The sequence below is a fragment of the Dromiciops gliroides genome, chromosome 6 (assembly GCF_019393635.1).
Source record: "Dromiciops gliroides isolate mDroGli1 chromosome 6, mDroGli1.pri, whole genome shotgun sequence".
NCBI lineage: Eukaryota > Metazoa > Chordata > Mammalia > Microbiotheria > Microbiotheriidae > Dromiciops > Dromiciops gliroides.
In genome coordinates, this window is record NC_057866.1 from 15,116,193 (window position 1) to 15,142,383 (window position 26,191).

General features: G+C 45.2%; 1 protein-coding gene across 5 annotated transcripts in view; it reads right to left on the reverse strand.

Annotated features, from left to right (window-relative positions):
• The window catches only part of STX3 (syntaxin 3), a 55,478-nt gene that overhangs the window by 10,886 nt on the left and 18,401 nt on the right, over nt 1-26,191 (reverse strand). For all 5 annotated transcript variants that reach the window (XM_043972762.1, XM_043972760.1, XM_043972764.1 and 2 more), the window contains exons 2-7: nt 19,276-19,356; nt 6,311-6,410; nt 5,715-5,789; nt 4,705-4,772; nt 2,110-2,218; nt 1,460-1,533 (exon numbers count right to left, since the gene is read on the reverse strand). In XM_043972762.1, the coding sequence (XP_043828697.1) occupies nt 1,460-1,533; nt 2,110-2,218; nt 4,705-4,772; nt 5,715-5,789; nt 6,311-6,410; nt 19,276-19,356 (507 nt within the window). The remainder of the gene's footprint in view (nt 1-1,459; nt 1,534-2,109; nt 2,219-4,704; nt 4,773-5,714; nt 5,790-6,310; nt 6,411-19,275; nt 19,357-26,191) is intronic.

Sequence of the window (26,191 nt, forward strand, 5' to 3'; positions counted from 1 at the left end):
TGTCTCTCTCTCATACACACACACACACACACACACACACACACACACACACACACACACACACACACCCTTCATTCAAACTGTTATTCAGCATCCACTAGGTATAAGGCCAACAGAGAACATGGCACCGAGGATAGAGGGCCTGCCTTGGAGTCAAGAGGACCTGGATTCAAGTCTTGTGTGACTCTGGGCAAGTCACTTAACCTCTAAGTGCCCCAACCCACCATGACATTGTGGCTCTCCATCAGTGGAAAGAATTTCCTCAATAGGAGTTCCCCACAGTGGAAAAAAAAAGTCATGGCTACAATTAGGCTTAGGATAACCCAAACCCCACCCCCCACCCCCAAAAGGTCAACGCTCTGTATTTAGGGAATCCAACTTGTCATTTCACTGGACGGAATTCCCATCGAGGACATTCCAACTCCCAACGCAGCCCAACAAGTGCTCTCTAACTCCTGGGACATTGAGCAATTGAGTGACATGCTCAGGATCACTAGTGCCCATGTGTCAGTCAACAAGCCTTTATTAAATACCCACCATGCGCCAGGCACTGTGCTAAAGGCTGGGCAGATTTTTCAAAAGGCAGAAACAGTGCCCGTCCTCAGGGGGCTCTCTTTCTAACGGAGGAGACGACATGCAGACACATAGACCATAAATGAACGGTAATCTCAGAGGGGAGGCACCTTGGGAAGCCGGGGGAAAGGCCAACAAAGACCTGCCTCGTGGGAATGGGCAAAAGTGGGAGAGCGGGGCTCGAACGAAGACTTTCCTGACTCCAAGGTCGGCTAACCACCACACCACACTGCCTCTAGTTCAAGATCCTGGGCTGGGGACAGAGATGAAATAAAGTCCAGGGCCCTGCCCTGCAGCAGCTTTACCATCTTGTTTAATTGTGCTAAGACAGGGAAGCCAGGTAACACAGTGGATAAAGCACTGGCCCGGGATTCAGGAGTACCTGAGTTCAAATCTGACTTCAGACACTTGACACTTACTAGCTGTGTGACCCTGGGCAAGTCACTTAACCCTCATTGCCCCACAAAAAATAAAATAAAAACTAAAAAATAAATAATTGTGCTAAGACAAAGGAGACAATGAGAAATCAAGACCAGGTGCTCCAGGTAAACTGAGGCAGGAGCAGCCACTTTTAGCTAGGAGGTGGGTAGGGGTGAAGGGAGAATAGGCGTGAAGGCACCCTGCCCTTCACTTGTCCCAAACTCTCAAGTCTGAGTTGTCGCACCTATTTCTCCGAAGGCCCCCACCTCTCAAGGCTAGGCACTAATGGAAGCCCGTTGAGGGTAGGCACTGTTCCTTATTGTCCTTGTCTTCCCATCAGCCAGCACAGTGTCCGGCTCAGAGCAGGTGATTAATAAATGCTTGCAATTGATTGGTGGATCCCCACTCCATCAAGTCAAGACATTCCTCTCCCAACCCCCAGGCCCCCTCTTCTCGGAACACTCACCCCAGAAGTGAAAATGGCCGGGTTCCCACTCTCCAGCATCTCTTCCAATTCCTCGTCTGTGGTTTTCTTGCCGGCTTTAGCCCAAAGGAAGGAGAGTGTCAGAAACAGAAGATCAGAACTGATCGGTTAGCAGGCATCCTGGAAACTAAGCCTAAGGTGAGCACGTTGTAAAATCCAAGGTAAAAGTAAAAGCTTTTGGTTAATGTATCCACTGGGCGCTCCCTCCCAACTGCTAAGACTGGACCAAAAGTCAAGTGATTGGGAAGAGCATCACCATACAGTGCCTAGAAACACTGGACCTAGAAGCCAAGAAGGCATGGGTTCAAATCCAGTTCCTGAAACTTACTAGCTGTGTGACCTAAGGCAACTCCCTTAAGCTCTCTGAGCCTCAGTTTACTCGTGTATAAAACAAGAGGGCTAGATGAGATGGCCTGCAAAGACCCCGTGGGTCTAGGTCTCTCTATGATTTGGTAATGGTTTGTAAGCGAGCAAGAACTTGGCCATCTTCTCCACTGTCTCCAGCAGGGGGTGTCATAAGCCCTGGCAAACAACACTGATGTCAGACATCTGGCTTGGGCCAAAGCCACCTCCCTGCCTTATTGAGTGATGGATGGGCAGTCATGGGAAACTGGGGTGTAGGAAGAACCTACTGATTTCCAATTGCCTCTGGATTCGCCCTTTACTGCGTTCTCGGAAGTCCACTTGGGCTTCATTGTACTTGGTCATCACCTCCACAAATTTCCGGGAGAGGACAGAGTGCTGTGGGTAGAGAGGGAAGAAAGGAGTGAGATGTGGCAAGGTGGGGAGTGAGGGGGCAAGACAGACACCAGGCACCTCCCTAGGCTTCACTCTTCTCACATCCTCCAAGAGATAAAATTGGCAAAGAGCCTAGCACACAATAGGCCCATAATGAATGCTTATTCCCTCCCTCCCTTCCTCCCCTCCCACACCAAACATCCATCAAGGTTCCCTTTCCCTCCCAACCAGGAACCAAGGCCCATGATACTGCCTTCACAGTATCCCTGCTGTATCCCTTCCTCTCTCTGTCTATTGCCACCGCCTGAATCTAGGCCCCCAATTGAAATCCAGGTGGCTGAAACATGCTCTTCAACAGTCTCCCTATTTCGTTTCTAGCCCAACCTCCAGCCCCACCTCTACAGAGCTGCCAGACAACGTTCCTCAAAATAACACAGTTATCATACTCAAAAAAATAAGGAACCAGGGCTACAAAATCAAGTCAGGATACTAGCTAGCATCCATAAAGCATTTTAAGTTTCACAGAGTGCTTTGCAAATATTAACTAATCGTATCCTCCCAACAACCCTGGAAGGTGGGTCCTATTAACATCTTCCATTTTACAGGTGAAGAAAATGAGGCAGATAGAGGTGAAGTGACTTGCCCAGAGTCACATGGCTAATAAATAGGTGAGGCCAGGTTTTAACTTCAGTCTTCTTGACTCCAGATTCAGCTCTCTATCTACTCTCAACCAGGATTGTAGACCTAGAGCTGGAAGGACCTTCGGAGGCTGTCTTAGTCTAGCCCCCTCATTTTACATTTGAGAAACTGAAGCCCGAGCAGGTTCAGTGACTTGTCCAAGGTCATCTGAGTGGTAAGTGGAAGTGACTGGATTTGAACTCAAGTCTTCAGACTCCATATCAGCATTCTTTTGACTATACTACACTCCTAGCCCTCTGAGACCCAGCCCCACTTTATCCTATATCACCTCTGACTACACTTGAAATTGATAAAAAGTTTTCACATTCCTTGTCTAGAATTCAGAGGTTCTTAAGCTGAAGTCCATGAACTTAGTTATTTAAAAATACAGATTGATAGCAATAAACACTTTATGTTGAAATTAACTCAGTTGATGAACTAATTTAGATAAAATGTATTTATTGTAATTAAGATCATATATTCTTCAATACATATTACATATTTGGGCAGCTAGCTGGTACAATGGATACAATGCTGCGCTAAGAGTCAGGATGATTCACCTTCATGAGTTTAAATCTGGTCTCAGCACTGGCCTTGGATTCAGGAGGACCCGAGTTCAAATCCAGTCTCAGACACTTGACACTTAACTAGCTGTGTGACCCTGGGCAAGTCACTTAACCCTCATTGCCCCACAAAACAAAAAAACAAAACAACAAAAAAAAACCCCAAAAAATAAATCTGGTCTCAGACACTTACTAGCTGTGGGGCCCTGGGGCAAGTGACTTAATCCTGGTTGCCTCAGTTTCCTCATCTGTAAAATGAGCTGGAGAAGGAAATGGCAAACCACTCTAGTATCTTTACCAAGAAAACCCCAAATGGGGTCACAAAGAGTAGGACACAACCGAGAAATGATTGAACAACTGAATTACATATTTATGTTGATTAATTTCAGTGTAATTGGTTTCCTTTGCAATCCTCTTTTATTCTTTGCCTTTTAAAGACTTGCTTCTGAGAAGGGATCCATCGACTTCCCCAGACTGCCCAAGGGGTCCAGAGCATGAAAAAGGGTAAGAAGCCGAGCTTTAGAGAAAGTTCTCTACATCCTTCTTACCCGAGCTCACCCTGCTCTCTCCCTTCCAGTCTTATAGTATTTATCATCTGATCCCCCAAAACATTCGATTTGAAGCCCATCCTGGCTCTGCCAGTTCAATTCATTAGGTCTCTGGGACTCCACCACCTCCAACTTAAAATAAGGAGTTGGGGGGCAGCTAGGTGGCTCAGTGGATAGAGCACCGGCCCTGGAGTCAGGAGTACCTGAGTTCAAATCCGACCTCAGACACTTAACAATTACTAGCTGTGTGACCCTGGGCAAGTCACTTAACCCCAATTGCCTCACTAAAAAAAAAAAAAGACTTGGATTACTTAGATTACTTCTAAGGCTCCTCCCATTTTAAAAGCCTACAAATGCCCTCTGGGACTCCAGTCCTCCTCAATCTGAATTTATCTAGTCTGTACATAGTTGTTTGACTGTTTGCTTTTTGTCTTTCTTTTTATCCCCAACCCTTAGTTAGTATGGTGCCTGGCAAATAAGAGATGCTTAATAAATGCTAGTTGACTGACTGTCATCTTTAAGTGTCCTTCAATTGCTTCATGTGGACAAATCTTAGCAGACTATAAACACCTTAAGGAGAGGGGCTATAGATTTCTCTTTTATTCCTACAGCACCTAGCATAGGCTTGGGCCCACAGCAAGTACTCAGTGAATACTGACTTAATCCCCCCAGAGCAAAGGCAGGGAGCTAACCACCACACCTGGGATTTCCGTATCCGAAGATCTGCCGAAGACCGGACCTCATCTTGTTCAATGTGCCTTTCCATGTCTGGAAATGAATCACAGAACTATAGAATTCAAAGTTAAAGGGACTTCGGGAGCCATCCAGCCCGACTCATACCTGAAAAATAATGACCTCTGCAACATATAACAAGTGGGACTTACTAGTTGTTTGACCCTGGGCAAGTCACTTAACCCCAATTGCCTCACTAAAAAAAACAAAAAACAAAAAACAAGTGGGCATCCAGACTTCTCTAGAAGCCCCAACTGGAGGAAATCCCACACCTCCCAAGGTGCTTCTGGACACCTCTCCTCAACAGGAACTTTTTCCTGATATCAAGCTTAAATCTGTCTTTTTGAAACCTTCCCATTGTTCGGACTGCCTCCCTCTGATTGTTCTTCCACATCCTAACACTTTCACGTCAGCTCTCATGCACACTCTCCCACCAAATGTCTTATTGTCTCCATCCCAAACACCCCCGAGGTCTTTCAACCAATCCTCCTGTGGCATGAACTCAAGGCTCTTCACCTCCCTAGCTGCCCCACTCCAGATGCTCTCCAGCTTATCAATGAATGGCCTTCATAAACCATGGAAGAGCACAGGACTCTGGATGAGGGCTAACCAAGGTACTGGACAACAGAACCCCACCACTGTCACTGGAATAGACATGCTCCATAACCCAACCTCCAGTCATCACCCCCAGTGAGAAATCATGTCATCTCTCAAGGTCATGAGTACCCATGAGAGTAGCCCCATCCTCATCTGTCCCTGTGTGCCTCGATGCCCCAAAGAAGTGATATAACTCTATATGGCATAGAAGGGGATGTGGGAAGTCTTATATGCTGATGGGGAAGAGAAGAAGCAATTCCCAGAACATAAAAATCAACCAAGAGGCAAGAGGGGTTTGGGGGAGGGAGACACAGCCAGCCATGAGGAGGACAGGAAGTGCTTTGAGATCAGGAGGGATTCGGAGACACTTTTCTCTCTTACTCTTTAGCTTGTTCCGGACGTTGTTGGCCATTTTCTTAATCTCCGCTGTTAGCTGTTCTAGATCATCCTTCGTTTCTGAGAAAACAGAGGCAGAGGAAAACAATGTTGGGGAGGGGGGAGCAGAGATGTTTGTAGGGGAGTCCACCCAGAAGAACAGAGGCTCAGAAAGGAGACCTCAATACTCATCCATTCCTGTCCCTCATTTTAGAGGAAAGCAAATGAAGACCCAGGGAAGGGAAATGATTTGCCCAAGGTCATTCAGACATGAATGAACTGAGAAGTGTTCAAAAAAAAAATCACAGAAGGGACAGAGCTATAGGGGGTACAAGGGAGACACAGCAGGAGGCTCATCTGTCAGAAGTTGGGTATTAAGTGAGTGGTGGGGACAAGGTGGAAAGGTAGAATAGGACCTAAAGGGGGCTTATGGCCAGGGAAGGGAGGCAACATGAGGTAGACAGCGCTGGTAATGCAACCATTAATCTAGTAGCTCTCCTGCACACAGAACCTGTTGGAAACTGGGGTTGACTTGACCAGGTGAAAAGAGATAGACAGACAGACAGAGAGATCTAGCAAATCAGATCTGGGTGAAAACTCACTTGGTTCAGGGATTGGGGCTGAGAGGATGACGCTGTAAAGTTTCTTAGCTCCTTCCACGTTCTCTGCGATCTTGTCGATGTTGAGCCGAGTTTCCTCAATCTTGAAAGGGAAGTAGAAATACTCTTGTCATTAACAAGACAGCTGCTGAATTCTTATTGGAGTTTCCTGCTAGGTCTATATTCTCTTTTCCTGTCTTTGTCGAGGCAGAAAGAATTAAATTAAATGGACCTTGGAACGGCCAATTGAATATGCTTTCCAAGAGTGATGGACCCAGAATCAATATAGTCCCTTGCACCTCTCTATTCATTGCCAGTGGAGCAGTATAATTTGGACCAAGCCTCACTTTTACTTGGAATAGTCAAGCTAGGATCAATCAGACACATCCAAAGAAAGAATAGAGGGAGCAGCTAGGTGGCACAGTGGATAAAGCACCGGCCCTGGACTCAGGAGGACCTGAGTTCAAATCTGGCTTCAGACACTTGACACTTATTAGCTGTGTGACCTTGGGCAAATCACTTAACCCTCATTGCTTCCCCCCCTCCAAAAAAGAAGCTGGAACTAGATGACCTCTAATCAATCTATCCATAAGCATCTATTAATCACCTACTCTGCTAGCAAGGCAACTGCTGATCCTGGAGTCTTCCTGGGCACGTGTCAGAGATAATAGGCCTAAGAACTGCAGGTTACACCTTGGAAATCATGTTCCTGTGAGCATGGACTGAGTGATTATTTGCCCTCTGCACATTCCTAAACCTGATTGCACAAACACAAGATCATAAAAGAGTCACTGTAGCATTCTGTCCTTGGGATGGATAGTCACAAGACAGTCCTGAGACCAGCTAATGGGCATACAAGAAGGATCTGTCTCTCTGTTTCTCTCTCCCTGTCTGTCTCTGTCTCTGTTTCTCTCTCTCCCTCCCTCCTTGTAACAAGATTTAGGAGCCCAATACTACACTCTTATGGAGTTCAAAGTCATCGTAATTATAAGGGTGAAGATGCAAGGAGAATTGATTCAACCATCTCACTAATGGTTCTATACCCCAAGAAGGGGAAGATGGCAAGGGCCCATGTAGACCAAGATACTCACAGCAGTACTTTCCATAGAAAAACTAGAAACAATGTGGATGCCCATTTATAGGGTCGTGGCTGAACCAACTATGATATATGAACATAATGAAATATTGCCTATAGATAAAATATAGATAGCATTCTAAAGTGAAAAGGACACTGGTCAGGAACTGAAGTCAGAAAGACCTAGAATCAAATCCTACCCAAGAATCTGGCCAGTTTTATGACCCTGGGCAACTCATCTTATCTCTGTGCCTCAGTTTCCTCAGTTGTAAAAAGGGGTTGGACTGAATGACAGTTTAGTTCCCTTCAGCCTCAAATCTACTATGTTATGACATGATTTTAACAGATTAAAAGAAGCATGGGAGGACTTGTTGAGTTGAACAAACTATGGGCAATGACTATAATAATCTAAACAAAAACAGCACTGGGGGGGGGGGCAGCTAAGTGGCACAGTGGATAAAGCACCAGCCCAGGATTCAGGAGTACCTGAGGTTCAAATCCGACCTCAGACACTTACTAGCTGTGTGACCCTGCACAAGTCACTTAACCCCCATTGCCCTGCAAAAAAATAAAAATAAAATAAAAAATAATAATAATAAAATAAAATAAAAACAGCACTGAAAGAGAAATTAATCTGATGGTCAGTATTGGCACCAGAGAACAGATTAATTACCCACACTTCTTTTGGCACATGGGTGTGAGTATGAGGGATGGGGGGGCAGGGGAAGGACTACAATAAGAATAATAATTGCCTATATATATATATGAGAGACAGAGAGACAGAAAGAAACTTAAGGTTTGCAAAGCACTTTACATGTGAGATCTAGGGAGAGACTTAACCTCTCTCAGCCTCAGCTTCCTCCTCAGTAAAATGGGAGAATGACAGCACCTACCACTGGGTTACTGTGATGATGAGGTGAGATATTTGTGAAGTACTTTGCAAACCTTAAAGCACTACATGATGTTACTACTGTTATTGCCATTAGATGATTTCGCTCAGTTACACAGGCAGGGTCTGAATGCAGGCGGGTCTGAGTCCCGCTGCAGCTCTCTAACCGCTAGGCCACCTTGCTGCCTCTCCAGATTTGGGGTGTGGCAGACACTGTTGGATGTGCTGCCTGCACTGATGGCTTTGGTAGAACTCTTTTTTCTAAGTCAGAAGAGAAACATCAGAAGGATGCTAGGAGAGTTGCATCAGATGAGGGCTCTGCAAAAACGAGACCTCGTCCCCCTGCAAAAGGTTATATAAAATGGAGATGCTCATACAACGACAGAGAAAAGCCCAATGCCCCCAACTCCAAAAGGGTGGCTGGCTGCACCAGGCACTGACACAAGGACCAGGAAAGAAATGTGTGATGAAAGAGCACCAGCTCTTTGGAGCTTGTGAAACCCACGTCCAATTTATAGTGTAAAGGCCTCCTCCCTTCCAGCGTGTGCCATACCCTGCTTTAAGAGCTTCCTCTCTCCTCCATACAAGGTCACGTATAAAGTGACGGAAACAATAAAGACTGAGGTCTGTCACTGCTTCAGTACGTGGGCACACTGCATGACTATTGCACAGGAACAGCATCCCCTGGGATACTTGTCAGTATATTATTGGCAGGATTCCTTTTGTGTCTCGGTTCTACTAAATGACCCGAGGTCATCTCTCAGAGTCTGGGGAACGAATCTCTCTACTTAGCTCCTTCCATCTATTCTCAAAAACTCATCCCGGCCATTGAGATGCCCAGACAGACCGAGCTGGGCTGCTCTAATGAAGCCACATGCACAAAACCTGATCACGTCTCATCAAGCACTCTCATCCTTCTGGCACGGTCTGAGGACCTAGGATCATCTCCCCAGCATGAACAGGCAATATAGTAGATGATGGAAATGAAACCTAGTTTTCCTGACTCCCAAACTGACACCCTAAGCACTGAATGCCACCACCTTCCCTTCTTGTCACTGTTTTATCAAGGCCTTCAAGAGCCCATTGGAAACCAGTTTCCCCCGTGGTTGAGGCCTGGAGTGTCCTCGTTATCCAAAGATAACCCCTTAAGCTCCCTTCACCGTCCTGATTTTCACAAAATCCCAGGCACTATCAACATTAAAAATGGCGTGTTTGGGGTTATAATGAGATCAACAGTCCTAGGTTGTGCCTACCTAATGGATTAGCTTTCTCAGAAAAGCTCTAAAAAGTATTTCCTATTCAGAATAATCCCCAGGGCCAGACAATGGGCCAGAGGACAGTAAAAGTCAGACCTAGCTTCCTGTCTGAGATCTTTCTAGTTGTATAAGCTAGGGAGATTTTCTTCCCCTCACTGAACTAAGGTTTCCTCCAGATTTAACTCCATTGAACTATTGAGTTTGGGAGCTAGAAGCACTCCTAGTGACCATCTAGTACAACACAGTACTTAGCACAATGCTTAGCGCATAGTAGGTACTTAATAAATGCTTGCTGACTGAGTGGCCCCATGGAAGTGTCTGTTTTACTGCACTGAAATTTCTGGTGCCTATGTTTATATATAATATTGGTCACATATTCAGTGAGATTGAGCACTTGACTTAAGCAAACTTTAGTCAACATTTGTGGAATGGGGGTGAACCAGCTTAACATTTATAATCACTTGGTGAGTGGACAAGTCAATCCCAGCATTCCTTTAACCTTAAGGCTTTTCCTGATTGAGTTACTACAGGATGGTTTCTTGGAACTTTGTAAAAGACTCCGTTGGCAGCACTGCCTGTCCCCAGTTGTACAACGTCTCGGTAGGAACCACAGTGCCTCTTTGTGCAGGGGCCAGCTAACCAGAGATCTGCTATACAGGGCAGACCAATGGAAAAAACTCCCACCTGCAGCTATTTTACTAAATCAAAGATCCCAACAATCTCTCATTATCTCTTAAAATAAAATAGTATGGGGCAGCTAGGTGGCGCAGTGGATAGAGCACGGGCCCTGGACTCAGGAGTACCTGAGTTCAAATCCGGCCTCAGACACTTAACATTTACTAGCTGTGTGACCCTGGGCAAGTCACTTAACCCCAATTGCCTCACTTAAAAAAAAAGAATAGAATGGTATGGTGAAAAGGACAATGGACTTAGAGTTGGGAGAAACCTGGGTTGGAATTCCACCTTTTACACTCAGTGATCAAGTCACTTAAAATCTCCGAGTGGAAAAACCTGGAAAGAGTTTCATAAACTGATGCAAAGTGAAGTGAGCAAAACAAGGAGAACATCATACCCAGAAACAGCAACATTGTGTGATGAGGCCAGGAGAACAGCTAGGTGGGAAATGAAGAGGTGGCAGGCACCAACTGCCTTGAGTCTCTACAAGCTCACATTAATTCCATGTATCTATAAAATATGGGGCAGCTGCGAGTCACAGTGGAAAAAGTAGCCTGGCCCAGGAGTGAGGAGGACCCGAGTTCAAATCTGACCTCAGACACTTGACACTTACTAGCTGTGTGACCCTGGGTAAGTCATTTAACCCTCATTGCCCTGCCCCCCCACCCAAAAAAAAATTTCATTGGTGTGGGAAGCCCTGTCTACCAAAGCAGAGAAACCTATTCCCAAGCTCATGGTCTTAGAGAGCTGCCTTAGCCCTTCAGAAACCACAGTTCTTGCCTAGGGTCAGTCACATAGCAGATATGAATCACAGGTGGCACCTGAATCCAGGTCTTCCTGACTAAAGCAAGCCTGCTAGCCATGACGCCACACTGTTGCTGTTGCTTTTTTCTTCTTTTTCTTCATCATCATCTATTTTTCTCATGTTTAAAAAAAAAAAACTCTTAACAAAAGCATTTGCTCAAAAGGCAAAGAGAGAATAATAATAATTACATAAATCTTCTCTTCATCTTTAAACTGGGAGCTTCTTGTGGGCAGGGACTACAGCATTTAGCACAGTTCCTGGCACATAGTAGGCATTTAAAAGATGCTAACTGATTCTGATTTTCAATGAAATTTAGGTAGACATGATCCTAGGAGGAGTCACTATCACTCTCTGGGTTGTTTTGTTTTGTTTTTATTTAAAGGGGTACAGACTATTACACAGAGAAATAAACTGCTAGTTTCTTGTAACTGAGGAACTGTATTATTATGTAAGCTCATCTTCTACTGCTTAGCTGAAAGCTTTATAATTATTAAACTAGTGGATCTCCATCCAGGCCGATTATTCCTGACCTTCCCTAGGAAGTCATCACTGGCCACCCCAGGAAGTCACTGAAGCAAAAGCAAGTCCCTCAGACTTCATTTTAATGTTTGCCCCACAGGAACTAATTATAACACACACATTATACTAATCACTGCCCTCATCAAGACAGGCAAGAGTGGCCCATTCCCAAAGACCTTGTCTCTGCCCTCAGGAGCTAATTAGGTAGGGAAATCTAATTAGGAAATGGAAGGTGGGTAAATTACCACTCAGGAGAGGAGGCAGGTTGCCCCAGGGTGCCGTGTAGAAGGCTTGCAGGAAGACCAGGAGAGAGGAGATGCTTCTTGGAGCCCAGGGCCAGCCTCCTTCGACTGCTCATTCTGCAGTAGAGATGACCTTGGCTTCTCAAAGACTATGGTGGCTGAGCATTGTCTGCCAAGTCCAATCTGAACCATTTGGCAGTTTTCCAAGGACCAAACTCATTCACTGCAAGAAGGCTCATCACCTAAATGTCAAGCACCAGATGGGTAGGGGAAGGGTTGGTGTGGGGGGATTTGGGTCACAGCAACTCTCAGAGCTCAGTAACCAAGTCAAGGAGCAGCCATGAGCTGTGTCAGTAGACAGAGCATGCCCAGGGATGAAAGCATCATTGAGTGTAAAGAACACTAGATGTGGGTTGAAATCCCAGTGGGTGCCACTCACTACCTACATGACCTTGACCAAGATACTCTGCTTTGCTGTACCCCTCAGGCTCCTCATCCATAAAGGAAGAGGATTGGACTCAATGACTTCTACAGTCTCTTCCATCTCTAAAAGTCTATGAAATCTCAGAACCACAGGATGGAGTTAGGAGGGAAAAGCAAGGACAGACAGAGCCACGTGAGGGGGGAAAAGATGGTTTTATAATTTCTCCAAATACCCATGCTTCAGTAATGCTGTCAGCTATTCCACCATGCAGTTAGGACCCAGCACTTCCATCAGAGCACAAAAGGATGCTGGGATTTAGAGGGGGAAGGACCTAAGGACGACCAAGTCCAACCCCCTCATTTTATTGAACTCAGGAAAAAGGTACTTAACCATAACTCACATCTGGCTCACAAAACAACAGCCCTGTGGGCACAGAGGCAGTCAGTCATCTGAGCCAAGACTTGAACCCAGGCCCCCCTATTCCAAATGCATCGCACCTTCCACTGAAAAAGGAATAGGACAGCTTTCACAACATCAGATCACATCTTTAAACAACTGACTAAAAAGGTGTAGAGAATCTATGATCCCACTTGCTTACTCTTTGTTGGCCACACAAAAAAATTTTGAATTGAGAGAGCAAAACACCGTCATAAGGCATCTCCCATGCATATATTAAAATATATTAAAGTATAATTTAATAATAATTAACATAATAAATTAAAATATCACAACAGAGATAACTTTGCTTAATGACCCTCTGCTTGTTCATCTCAAGTAAGTCATGAAGGAGATAGAAATGCCTGCCAAATGTGTTTGCCACTGTCATGGAACATTTCCAATATGGAGTACAAATGGAAGACATTTAGATAGTAAGGTCCTCTGGATGCTCCTGCTTGTGGACAATATTATGCTTATTCCATCAAGACCAGAAAACATTGCTGAGCCTCCTAAATCCAATCCACAGTCACACAAAGAATTGAAGCCTAACTCTCCACCCAAGAAAAATCAAGTGGATGAAAAATACCCATGGTCCAGACTTGCTCAGTCACGTTTAGTTGTGTATGACTCTTCATGGGGTTTTCTTGACAAAGATACTGGAATGGTTTGTCATTTCCTTCTCCAGCTCATTTTACAGATGAGGAAACTGAGAGGTAAACAGGGTTAAGTGATTTGCCCAGAGTTACACAGCTAGTAAATGTCTGAGGCCATATTTGAACTCATGAAAATGAATCTTCCAGACTCCAGGTCCAGCATTTTATCTACTGCACCACATAATTGCCATGGTCCAGATTATGAAATCAATTGGATGGATGCTACAAAGACCTAAAGATTCACCTATATCTATATATCTTTATCTATAGATATATAGATACATATACATATACAAATATTCATTGGATACACACTGCTGATGGGCAGTGAACTTGGCCCAGAATTGAATAAGAATGCAAGTGAGCTATATTGAATTTAAGAAAATGCACAATGTTTTTAATAATACGAATCTTCTCCCTGAAACAAAGGTTCATCTTTTCAATGTTGTTTTTCAGTTGTTTCAGTCATGTCTGACTCTTTGTGACCCCAACTGGGGTTTTCTTGGCAGAGATATTGGAGTGGTATGTCATTTCCTTTTCCAGCTCATTTTACAGATGAGGAAACTGAAGCAAACAAAGTGAAGTGACTTGCCCATCCCCATACAACTTGTAAGTGTCTGAGAACCTAGCAGCCATAAAATGCCACAGTCTTATGAGAATTTAAGCTATTGGTCAATCAAAGAACAATGGAGAGAGACACTGTGAGAGTGAATCGGCAGAACCAAGCTGCCAATAAAAGACAGGACAGGCAGCATAAAAGATTTCTCTGAATTGACGTATGCCTGGGAAAAGGAAGGGAATTAGTCACACCGCAAAAGCAAGGGATAATCGATGGTCACAGGCCATATGTTCTGCTGGTATCCATGCAATGTCACAAGAACTAGAGGAAGGTCCCCCAGCACACAGGACAAGAAGACTGTCGAGAGCTGCATAGGAAGAGAAGATGAGGGCTTCAAAATACTCCATTGGAAGGAATATTCCCACTGTGATTTCAGAGACCCATCCAAGTGTCCATCATTCATCTGGAGCTGAAGGTCTCACAAGGCGGGTCTGGGACATGACCATTAAGCACTCACCTTATCCTGCCCAATCTGAGGCCCACCATGCCACGGATCACTCTAATTCGAGCTGGGAGAACAGTAAGTAAATCAGCCCGACCATTCAACTTTCATGCTGACTTCCTACCCAAAAATCTTCCCTGGCCGCCACTCACCATTCCCCTATTAGAACATAAGCCACCTGAGGGTAGGAACACGCTTCCTTGCTTGGACTTGGGTCCTCAGAGCTTAGCGCACAAAGAAAGCACTTACTAAATGCTTTTTTCATTCATTAATTTATTCAAGCATGTGTGTGGCCAAATGATTAGTGCCGGTGTTTCCACTCTGTCTCTGAGAAAGGGGAAAAACCCTCAGCTTCATTGTGTGATACTGGACCACAAACACAAGTCACAGAATCACAAAATCTCTGAGTTGGAAAAGATAATCTTGTTCACACAAATGGAACCAAAAATTCACTCTACCCCATCCCCAACAGATGGTCATGTGGCCCTTGCTTGAAGACCTCCATTGAGGAGAGCCCTCCTGAGGCACCCCATTCCCCTTTGGATCCCCAGCTCTCTGCACAGTGTCCAGCACACAGTAAGCACTTAATAAATGCCTACTGACTATGGGGTGATAGCTCTAATAACAGGAAGTTTTCCTCATATTAAATATAAATTTGCCTTTTTTCCAACTTCCACCCTTTGCTCCTAGTTCTGACACAATTCTGGCTCTCAATTTCCTCATCTATTAAATGAAGGGGTTGGCCTTTGTGGCCTCTGCTGGCCGAGTAGAGAGACAAGCAAGACCTTCTGGCACGACCACAGAGTTCTGATGTTATCTCTTCCACTCATCCAGCTCGCTTCCAAGGAGTGTTAGACTTCCTGGTAGGGTAGCTACCATTGGCACCACACCGGATGTCAACTGGCTCAGCCACACCAGAAGACACATTACTCAACAAAGTTTCTTGGGACTTCTTTACAGTGTTTTTTGGTTTTTGTTTTTTGTGGGGCAATGAGGGTTAAGTGACTTGCCCAGGGTCACACAGCTAGTAAGTGTCAAGTGTCTGAGGTCGGATTTGAACTCAGGTCCTCCTGAATCCAGGGCTGGTGCTTTATCCACTGCGCCACCTAGCTGCCCCCTCTTGGGACTTCTTGATCATTCTGTCCAAAGAACCCAAGTACTTAAGTTCTTCCATTCTTACGCAATGATAGCCCCCATCTTCCTGTCTCTCTATATGTCGCACAGCTTACAGTGCTTTCAGTTTTACAAAACCATTTGTTTTTTTTAGCACCAACAAGTCAAGTGGGTATTTCCACATCAGAAGCGAATTGAAGTGTGAGGCCAGCTAGAGAGCACGACCAGGACAAGGTCAAGATCACAGAACCAAGAGCTCCAATTAAAATCTACCACTGGATAGAGCACCGGCCCTGGAGTCCGGAGGACCTGAGTTCAAATCCGGCCTCAGACACTTAACATTTACTAGCTGTGTGACCCTGGGCAAGTCACTTAACCCCAATTGCCTCACCAAAAAAAAAAAGTCTACCACAAAGGCTATCGAGATCTACCCCCAAATTTGACAGATGAGGAAACTGAGGACCAGGGAAATTCAGTGACCTGCCCAAAGTTCACACAGGTTAGCTTCAGAGGCAGAAAGCGAAATCCAAGTCCCCTAATTCCGGGGTCTTTCCATTCTACTAAGTGTTCCTCCTCAAACCCAGACCCCTGGGTCGTCATCTTATGTTCTCTCCATTACTTTACAGTGGATTTCATCCCACAGCTGGGCTTCTAAGTTGTATCTAGTTCAGGATACTTGGTTTTCATAAGCTTTCAGAAAATCACTAGACTAATAAAGGCCTTTTTGCACCTCAAATATAGAAAGAAATTATTATTTTTAATTCTTGTAGATTCCTGAATGAATACAGCTGTCTGAGGACAGGATCTGAGTTTTATTAGCCTGGGCAGCCTTGAAATAGCCATGGTCCTGTGCCTTCTCCCACCATCACCACTAAGAAGGCAGAGCCTAAGCATGAAGCAAATCAGCCCCTGAACAATCTTGGGTAACTGATTGAAGCTAGTCCAGAAAATGAGTTATATCTCAGCAACATCTCCCCCGATAAGCAAAGCCTGAGGAATCTGCTTCACCACGTCCCGTGGTGCATATCAAAGGGGGATCTTCACCCAGAGTCTCAGGGGAAGCACTTCATATCCTGGGGTTTTACAATGTTCTCTAGAATGTGCCCAACCCTGTTATCTTATCATGGGGTTAAAAGAGAAGATAAAGGACCAGTTCACTGTGTGCCTTCAGGCACATCTATCCAGAGAGAAGCACTGACACTCCCACACCTGGTCTGAAAGGGCCAGAGAAGCATTTAACCAAGAACCAGGTGAGATGCAGGCAGGAGAGGTAGAAATGCTAAGGAAGAAAGCAGAAACTATCCCGGAGTCTCAGTATGGTGCTAAAGGAGCCCCTTTAAGGTACCACAGAAATATATATACATACACACGCACACACAAGAGGGGGCTTTTATTTAAGGAGGAACAGTTATAGGGAAGGAGAATAGTGATAGAGATGCAAAAATAGAAGTAAATCCAGAAAAGAGAGGAAAAGGAAGTAGAGAAGGGGTCACACATAAGCAGGGTAGTGTTGGTCCTATCATGTTGAGTTGAAAATACTCTTTTTAAAAAACAAGCTAGGGGCGGCTAGTTGGCGCAGTGGATAAAGTACCGGCCCCGGATTCAGGAGTTCCTGAGTTCAAATCCGGCCTCAGACACTTGACACTTACTAGCTATGTGACCTTGGGCAAGTCACTTAACCTCCACTGCCCCGAAAAAAAAAAAAAAACAAGCTATAGGGGGCAGCTAGGTGACATAGCGGATAGAGCACCGACCCTGGATTCAGGAGGACCTGAGTTCAAATCCGGCCTCAGACACTTGACACTAGCTATGTGACCCTGGGCAAGTCACTTAACCCTCATTGCCCAGCCCCCAAAAAAAAAAAAACAGCTATAGATAATTTGCAGTTTCAAACCAATCTGTGATCTCATCAATTCATGAGCTCCCTCCAGCAGACTGAAATTTTTTTCAGTTTCATGAACAATTCTCTTCTCTTCTTCTTTGTATAAGGAAACATGTTTGTTGATGTTGGCTAAGGTCATAATTTTTTAAAAGATTCTTTTTTTAAAAATACAAGTGGCCTGGGAAGTCTCAGGGCACTGGATCTCCAGGAGTGCCTCTTTATCTCAATACTGGGGCGGGGAGAATCTCCAGTCATCCTGATCTACATCTTCCCACTGGAGCCAAATGGCTCCGGAGGAGACAGTGAGGCTGGTGACTCTGCACAGCCCTGCCTCACTTAAATCCAATTCACTGCAAGTCATGACATCAGCTCCCCAGTGTCACGGTCCTCTTCAAGAATGAAGGATGGGGCAGCTAGGTGGTGCAGTGGATAGAACACCGGCCCTGGAGTTAGGAGTACCTGGGTTCAAATCTGGCCTCAGACACTTAACACTTACTAGCTGTGTGACCCTGGGCAAGTCACTTAACCCCAATTGCCTTACTAAAAAAAAAAAAAAAAATGAAGGACAAACAACAACAACCACCATGAATGCTCCAAGATCTCTAAACAATATTAGCAAATAATAATAGCTAAAATTTACATCGTGCTTACTATGTGTCAGGAACTGTGCTAGGCACTTTAAAATTATTATCTTGTTTAATCTTCACAACAACCGGTCCAGGTAGGTGCTGTTACTATCCCCATTTTATCATCCCCAGTTGAGGAAACTGAGGCAAACAGAGGCTAAGTAACTTGCCCAGGGTCAGAGAGCTAGTAAGTGTCTAAGTCTGGATTTGAACTCAGATCATTCTGACACCATGCCTGGTATTCTATCCACTGTGCCACCTAGCCGCCTGCACAAGAGAAAGCCCAGAGCAGGGCACAGATGAGTTAATTTTTCTTGAGGTAATGGCTTTTCTGGGGATATTGAACAGAAATAGCTCCACATTCATGCTTATCAGGACATAGAGGCTGGTGTTGAGAAAAAAAAACAACAACAACAGAAAGATAGCTGATAACAAGATGGCTTAAGACAAGAGATAACAACAGACTAACCAGAGGGGTGATTGTCAGGGCAAAATGGACAAAACTGTCTTCACAGCATACAAAGAAGTAAAAAGATGCTAGGATACAAGCTAGAATATAAGCCTCTTGAAGCCAAGGACTGCTTCAGGGTTGGTCTCTGTATCTTCACAGGTAAAGGCTTGCAGAATTAAAAGACCTCAAACTTCTCCCAAAGGCACCTTCTCCACACTCCTTCCCATTAGTAGTGAGCCATTTCCCCCCCTACTGCACATATCTAAGACTTCAACAATTTCAGAGAAGACAAGATGACTCTTTCCAATCCTTATGGGGTCTCCCCTTCTAGGCAGTCACCTTCCTGAGACGCTTCAGTCGGACAGTTTGGATCAAAGGAAGGGAAGGCACGCTTGAAGCTTCCCCAGTCAGCCCACACGGGTATTGGATTTACCCCTAAAATGACCAGTAACAAGCAGGACCAATGACAGGCTCAGTTGTGCCCACGTGAAAGTAGAGAAGGAAGACTTCTTACACACTTGTGAGCTCAAGGAGGGAAGGCTAACCCAATTACCTCAGGAAGGGAATAAAATATCCTTGCTCTTTGTGCTTCAGAATAAGAAGTCTCTAATGAAAAAAAACTACAAAAACATTTGCCAAGAGAGGGTCTGAAAGAAGGAATGATCGATGACCAGCTCACATTCCTTTATCAGTCTCGGGTTTACAAAGCATTTCCCTTCCAATAACCCAGGAAGATGGCTAGGGCAAAAGGATTAACTGTCACCACCACCCCCACTACACAGATGAGAAAACTGAGGCCTAAGAGAAATGACATGACATGACTTGAACCCAAATCTTCTCTACCAGGCTGAATGCCTACCTCTGAAAAGAATTCATCCATGAAGGCCGTGTTGTCAATGGCGATTTCCACCTCATCGGCGTCATCTTCTGTCAATTGCTTCTACAAGAAAGAATAAGGTACAGGGTGAGAAACCACTGGGTCACATTGGTCCTGCTCCAAGAAGCACCTACTCTACACTATGGCTACCAGTTGTCCATGGGAGGACACAGACTTCCCCATGTTCAGAGACAGCATGATGTAGAGGAAACAAGACTGTATTGTTTCCCTGCAGGAATTTCCATATTTAGAGTGGAAAGAAAGGAAATTCTCCTTACAAAAACCTCTGAAGATTTCAGCTCTGCTAATCTCATCTGCTTCCTATGCAGAAAGTCACAAAGAACGAACTGACCTCGAAGTATTTTAAAGCCACTTTAAAGTCATTCTTATATGCTTAGCAATATATGTGTTCTCTTAAGCTCCCAGAGAAAAAGGATTTGTATTTCTCTGTATTTGTGTCCCCAGTACACAGTAGGTGTTTAATAAATGCTTATTGATCTATTAATATCACCCTGGATCGAGGCAATTGGTCATATATTCCTACAGACTCTGTCTGGGAATGTAATTACCTTGCACTACCCCCACACCCTCTACACACACACACACACACACACACACACAGCCACCAATCACATAACCGAAGGAATCGGAGACATCATCTGGCCTAACCCATTCCTGCACAGGTATCCCCCCTACACCAACTCTTACAAGAGGTCATTCATAATTCTGGTTGACAAAAATCTCCAGTGATGGGGAACCCACCACCTTCCAAGGCAGCCCTTGGTGGACTGACCAGGGAATCAGAAGAGCTAGATTCAAATCTCATCTCTGCCACTTACTGCCCATGTGGCGTTGGCGAGCCACTAAACAATTCTGCGATTCACCATCCTCGTCTCTAAAATGGCAGTGGGGGAGAGGGGGAGAGGCCAGGATTGGGGGATCTCTGGGGCCTCTCCCAGTTCTAGATCCCAGATCCTACGCTGAACTGAAATCTGCCTCCCTGTAATGTCTACACTGCCCCTAGTTTTATCGTCTGGGACCACGGAGGACATGTCCAATCCCTCTTCCACAGGAAAACCTTTCAAGTACTTAAAGATGGCTATCATAGCTCCCCTGAGTCTTCTCTTCTGCAAACAAGTTGACTTTGAGGAGATCCCCTTCCTATTTCTGCCCTTAGCCCAATCATTTACAGGCCCAAGGTCTCCTAGACTCAAGGAGTACTGTTCCAAGGAACACAGAATGTGCTTCTATTCCTCCCCCTCTATGAAGGAGGTAAAACCTTTTCTAAAACCCACAGAATCCCTTTGGGGTAGTTCTTTCAGCCCCTCAGTCAGGGACAACCAGGAAATCAAGGCCAGCCTTGGCCATCTGGTACCAGGTCCTGCTGAAACCCGACCGCTTCCCACAGAGACGAAGACACGGGCAGGCCTAGGTAGGCCCAAAGACACAGGATTCCTAGGAAACAAGTTCCTTATGAAAGTAGCATCATGAGGCAGCTAGGTGGCGCAGTGGATAGAGCACCGGCCCTGGAGTCAGGAGGACCTGAGTTCAAATCCAGCCTCAGACACTTAACACTTACTAGCTGTGTGACCCTGGGCAAGTCACTTAACCCCAATTGCCTCACTAAAAAAGAAAGAAAGAAAGAAAGAAAGAAAGAAAGAAAGAAAGAAAGAAAGAAAGAAAGGAAGGAAGGAAGGAAGGAAGGAAGGAAGGAAGGAAGGAAGGAAGGAAGGAAGGAAGGAAGGAAGGAAGGAAGGAAGGAAGGAAGGAAGGAAGGAAGGAAGGAAGGAAGAAAGAAAGAAAGAAAGGAAGGAAAGGAAGGAAGGAAGGAAGGAAGGAAGGAAGGAAGGAAGGAAGGAAGGAAGGAAGGAAGGAAGGAAGGAAGGAAGGAAGGAAGGAAGGAAGGAAGGAAGGAAGGAAGGAAGGAAGGAAGGAAGGAAGGAAGGAAGAAGCATCATCCGAAGCGACAGCTCTGTTCTACACTAACTGGATGTCACACTGGGGAAATTACTTGCTCTCTCTGAGCCTCAGGTTCTTAATCTACAAAATGAAGATAATAATATTTATCCTACTCAACTCACAGGGTGGTGGTAAGGAAGGTACTTTGTAAACCTAAACACCCAATAGAAATGGGAGGAGTTATTCTACAAATTCTCTTCAGAGCTGCCCCTGGAGTCAGGAAAACCTGAGTTCAAGTCTAGTCTCAGACACTTACTAGCTGTGTGACCCTGGTTAAGTCACTTCCACTCTGACTCAGTTTCCTCATCTCTAAAATGGGGATGATAACAGCACCTATCTCACAGGGCTGTGGTGAAGATCTAATGAGATAATACTTGGAAAGCACTTAGCCAAGTGCCTAGCTCGTAGCCAGATAAAAGCTTGTTCCTTTCTTTTCCCCATAAGAGAGAGATTTGGCGTGGCTCCAAAAAATGGCAGAAACCTTCATTTCTTTACTTCTTTTCTTTCTTTCTTTTCTTTTCTTTTTTTTTTTTGTGGGGCAATGAGGGTTAAGTGACTTGCCCAGGGTCACACAGCTAGTTAAGTGTCAAGTGTCTGAGACTGGATTTGAACTCAGATCCTCTTAAATCCAGGGCCCGTACTTTATCCACTGCACCACCTAGCTGTCCCCTGAAACCTTCATTTCCAAAGGAGGGAGGAATCTTTGTCCCTCTTCAAATGGAAATGGAGCAGGGGGCAGCTATATATAAAACCCTTGAGTTCCACAGTCCTTCCCAGATCTACTGTTCTGTGTTCTAGGGTCCCTTCCAGCTCCAACAGTCTGTTTCATGCTAGCTCTGACAATCTAGGCTCCATGTTCCCTCCCAACCGTGACCCTATGAACTGTAATCCCTCAATGATTCTCCTCCTCCTCAGAGTAATTGAAACAATGACTCAGTAAGAGGCTTAAAGACCCTTCACAGACTGTACCCAGATTTGGGAGGAGACCCCAGAAAATCAGCCCCCTGGCTTGCCCTTGACCCAACAGAAACCAGGCGCAGGTGCCCAACTGATGAGATGCTAGAGAGGGTCTGTGAAGGGCCACCCCTCTGCACAGGCAGCAGGGCTTTTGTGGAGCCCAGCACCGAAAGGGATGGAGAAGAAGGGAAATGTATGCTTTGGTGGGACTGGTCCTGCTCTCCCAACCTGAAGTCAAAGGGATTGCCCTCCATAGGACCCTTCTCCTCAGTCACATGCCAGTGTTTGTGCCAGTTTGGGAAGAGAATTTGAGCAACTTTATCAAAAGTGAAATCTCCACAAACGTTACTGCGGCTATAGCCACAGGGGAAGCATCCCTAACTGAGGCTGGCCCAGCCACAGCTGACCACTTCCCCTCACCAGCCTCCTGCTGTCTTATCTCTTGGCTCACATCCTTTCCAGAAGAGATCACAAGCTTATCTACATCTGCAGAAATCTACCACCGATTCTGGAAACCTCCCTCATGTCCCCCCTGAGAAAAGCACAAGAGGCCTCGTGTGCGTGTGCCCACGTGTGTGCATGTGCCCACATATACCCCCCCCCCAATGCTACAGCTGGGAAGCCACCGGACCCACCAGGCCTTCCTCACTTCACTTCGAAGAACTGATGATTCCCTTCTTCCCTTCCCCTCAGTGGCTTCCTTCATCCATTTAACTTTAGATCCTTCCTTACTAATCCAGTGTCATAGGAAGGACACTGAGTTGTAATTCAATCAATTCAGTTCTTGTAGGACCCCCTATGTGCAAGGTACTGGGCCAGGCCCTGGGCATATGAAAAATGAAACCGTGGCTGCTCTTAAGGAATTTACACAGTACTGGGGGTGGGGGGTGGTGGGTGGCTGAAAGACACACGAAATGTTGACTCTGGAGCCAAAGGACCAAGGTTCCAAGCCTTCCTCTGATGCTTACTGTGTTACATTGGGTGTCACTTAACCTCCGTGGGCCTCAGTTTCCCCAAATATAAAATGAGAAGAGGTGAACAAAAGGAACTCTAAAGTCCCTTTCCAGAGTTAGCGTTCTAGGTTTCAAGTTGCTAAGATTCATAACTAGAAGGGGTCTTAGCAATCATCTAAGCTAGAGGTTCTGAACCTGTTTTGTGTCCTGTCCCCCTTCAGGCCAGTGAGTCTGTAAAGCCTATTGGGCCCTTCTCAGAATCACGGGCTAAAATAAATAGGATTACAAATTTTAACGATCCAATACTAATGTCTACTGAGATATACGTGTGTGTGTATACACACATATAGTTACACCTACATAATGCGTGCATACATACATACAATTATATTGACATACTAAATATTTTTAAGATGACCCCAGTTCAGGACCCTTAATCTAGTCCAACCCCTTCATTTTACAAAGGAAGAAGTTAGGCCCAGAGACACCAATTAACTTGCTTTAAGTCACTTAGGTAGTAAATAAAGGCGATGGGACCATAGGTTCATAGATTTAGAACTACAAGGGCCCTTAGAAAGGACCTGGTCCAGTAGTTCTCAAAACGGGGTCAGTGGTCCTTGGGACCTTTCAGTGGGTCCCTGAGATCTGTAACAATTGGAATGACGCTACCTGCTGGAGACTTACTGCAGGACGCTCCACCATGAGGAGAAGGCGTCTGAGGGCAGGACCATGCGTCTTTTCTTTGGCGTCAGGAAGTGACGTGTGCTTGTAGGAGGAAGAAGGGGGAGGCTAGCACGCTGGCTCACTGACTCGCTCTCTTTCCTGAGGACTCTGGTGGAGAAGGGAGCTAGGAATGCTCTCTCCCTTTAATAGATAGATGAATCTAGGCCTTTCTCTCTCTTCACCAAATTCTTATTCTCCTTAATAAATGTTTAAAAGTCTAACTCTTGCTAAAGCTTATAATTCATTGGCGACCACTCATTAGAGATTTTAGGCAGACTAGCTTGAATTTTAGCCCCTTACAGATAAAAACTATTTTCATACTAAGACATTTTGATTTCTAATATGGTAAACATATATATAATATATACATGTAGATGTAGATGTGTGTGTACATATACATGTATATACATGCATAGATACACATCTATGCATGTGTGCACACATACATACATGCGTGTGCATATGCACATGAAACCTACATTTTAAGAGCTTTGGAGGAGAGAAGGTCCTCAATTTTTAAGAATATAAAGGCCTGGGGGGGGGGGCAGCTAGGTGGGGCAGTGGATAAAGCACCAGCCCTATTTTCAGGAGGACCTGAGTTCAAATCCGGTCTCAGACACTTGACCCTTACTAGCTGTGTGACCTTGGGCAAGTCACTTAACCCCCACTGCCTTGCAAAAAAAATTTTTTTTTTTTTTAAAGAATATAAAGGCCTAATGCTTTCATTTTATAGATGATGAGCTGATGCTAGGAAGAACAGTAAAATGACTTGTCCAAGGTGACCCAAATAGAAAGAGGCAGAGCCCAAATAAGAATTTGGGTGCTCTAATTCAAATACCTCTATCTTAGAACCTCCAAATCCATATTTGGAGAAGGTAAGGCTACTTTTTTCCCCATTCTCCATAGTAATATTCCAAGATCCCTTCTGGCTCTGATACTCTCTGAGTGTCGGGCAGAAAGGCCAGGAATGAGGGCCAAAGCCGGACTGGGCTGACCTCAGGCGCTTTCTCTATTCAAGCAATGGCAAAGGAGACTGAACCAAGGATGGAAGCCCTGGCTTAGTGACCAGCTCTGCCTGCTTCTTCTATTTACAAGAGCATGTGCCAGTTTCTCCACGACATTCGAAGCCCCTCCAGAACTGGAGCTTTCTGTCATTTTATGTCTTTTTGTAAACCCTTGTGCCCAGCACAGGTCTCTACACTTAGATAATAGGCATTCAATGGGTCAAAAAGATATTCATGGGCAGCTAGGTGGCGCAGTGGATAAAGCACTGGCCTTGGATTCAGGAGGACCTGAGTTCAAATGTGACCTCAGACACTTGACACTTAACTAGCTGTGTGACCCTGGGCAAGTCACTTAACCCTCACTGCCCTGCAAAAAAAATAAAAGAAAGAAAAAGACATTTAAAAAAAATAAAAAGATATTCATGTGCTAGGAACTGCACTAGGAAATACCAGGACAAAAACTGAGACTCTTACATTCTATGAGGGAGAAATAATGGATCAATCAGGAATACAAGGATTTTTTTTTTGGTTCAGACAACAAACAAGTATTTATTAAGCACCTTTGATATGCAACAATTTCTAATGAGGAGGGAATGGAAAAACAACTAGGGGGAAAACATGATCGTGGGGTCAGATATCGGTCAATAAACATTTATTAAGCACCTCCTATGTGCAGGGCACTGTGCTAATCACTAGGGATACCCCTACCCCACAGACAAAGACAAAAGTCCCTGCCCTCCAGGACCTCACAGTCAAATGGGCCAGTACGATACAATGGAAAGAACCTTGAACGTGGAGTCAACCAGTTAAATCCTAGCTCTGAAAAGCTTCACTTCTTCCAGACTCAATTTTCGCATCCACATAATGGAAATAGTCACATTCCCATTAACTAGCCCCCTCCAAGACTCTCATTTTCAAAATGTAAGCCGTCATTCCTATGGGAGCTTGGCCTGCCAGTTCTGGCCCGTCTGAGCCTGGGGCAAGGGAGGCAAGCCTAGGAGGGGAAAAGGGAAAGCTGGCCACAAGTCTCCAGGGGAAACCAGCCAGCTAAGCCAGGTGAGTTACCTGTGAGCAGAGCAAGAGCTGGAGAAGGCCTCAGCCCTCAGCCCTTCCCCAGCCAGGAAGCATGACCACAGAGCCAAGAGATGAGCCCCAGGGGAGCAGCCAGAACCTCAGCAGGGTAAATAGAAGGATCAGATCAGATTTAAAAGGGACCTTCCAGGGGCAGCTAGGTGGTGCAGGGGATAGAGCACCAGTCCTGGAGTCAGGAGGACCTGAGTTCAAATCCGGCCTCAGAAACTT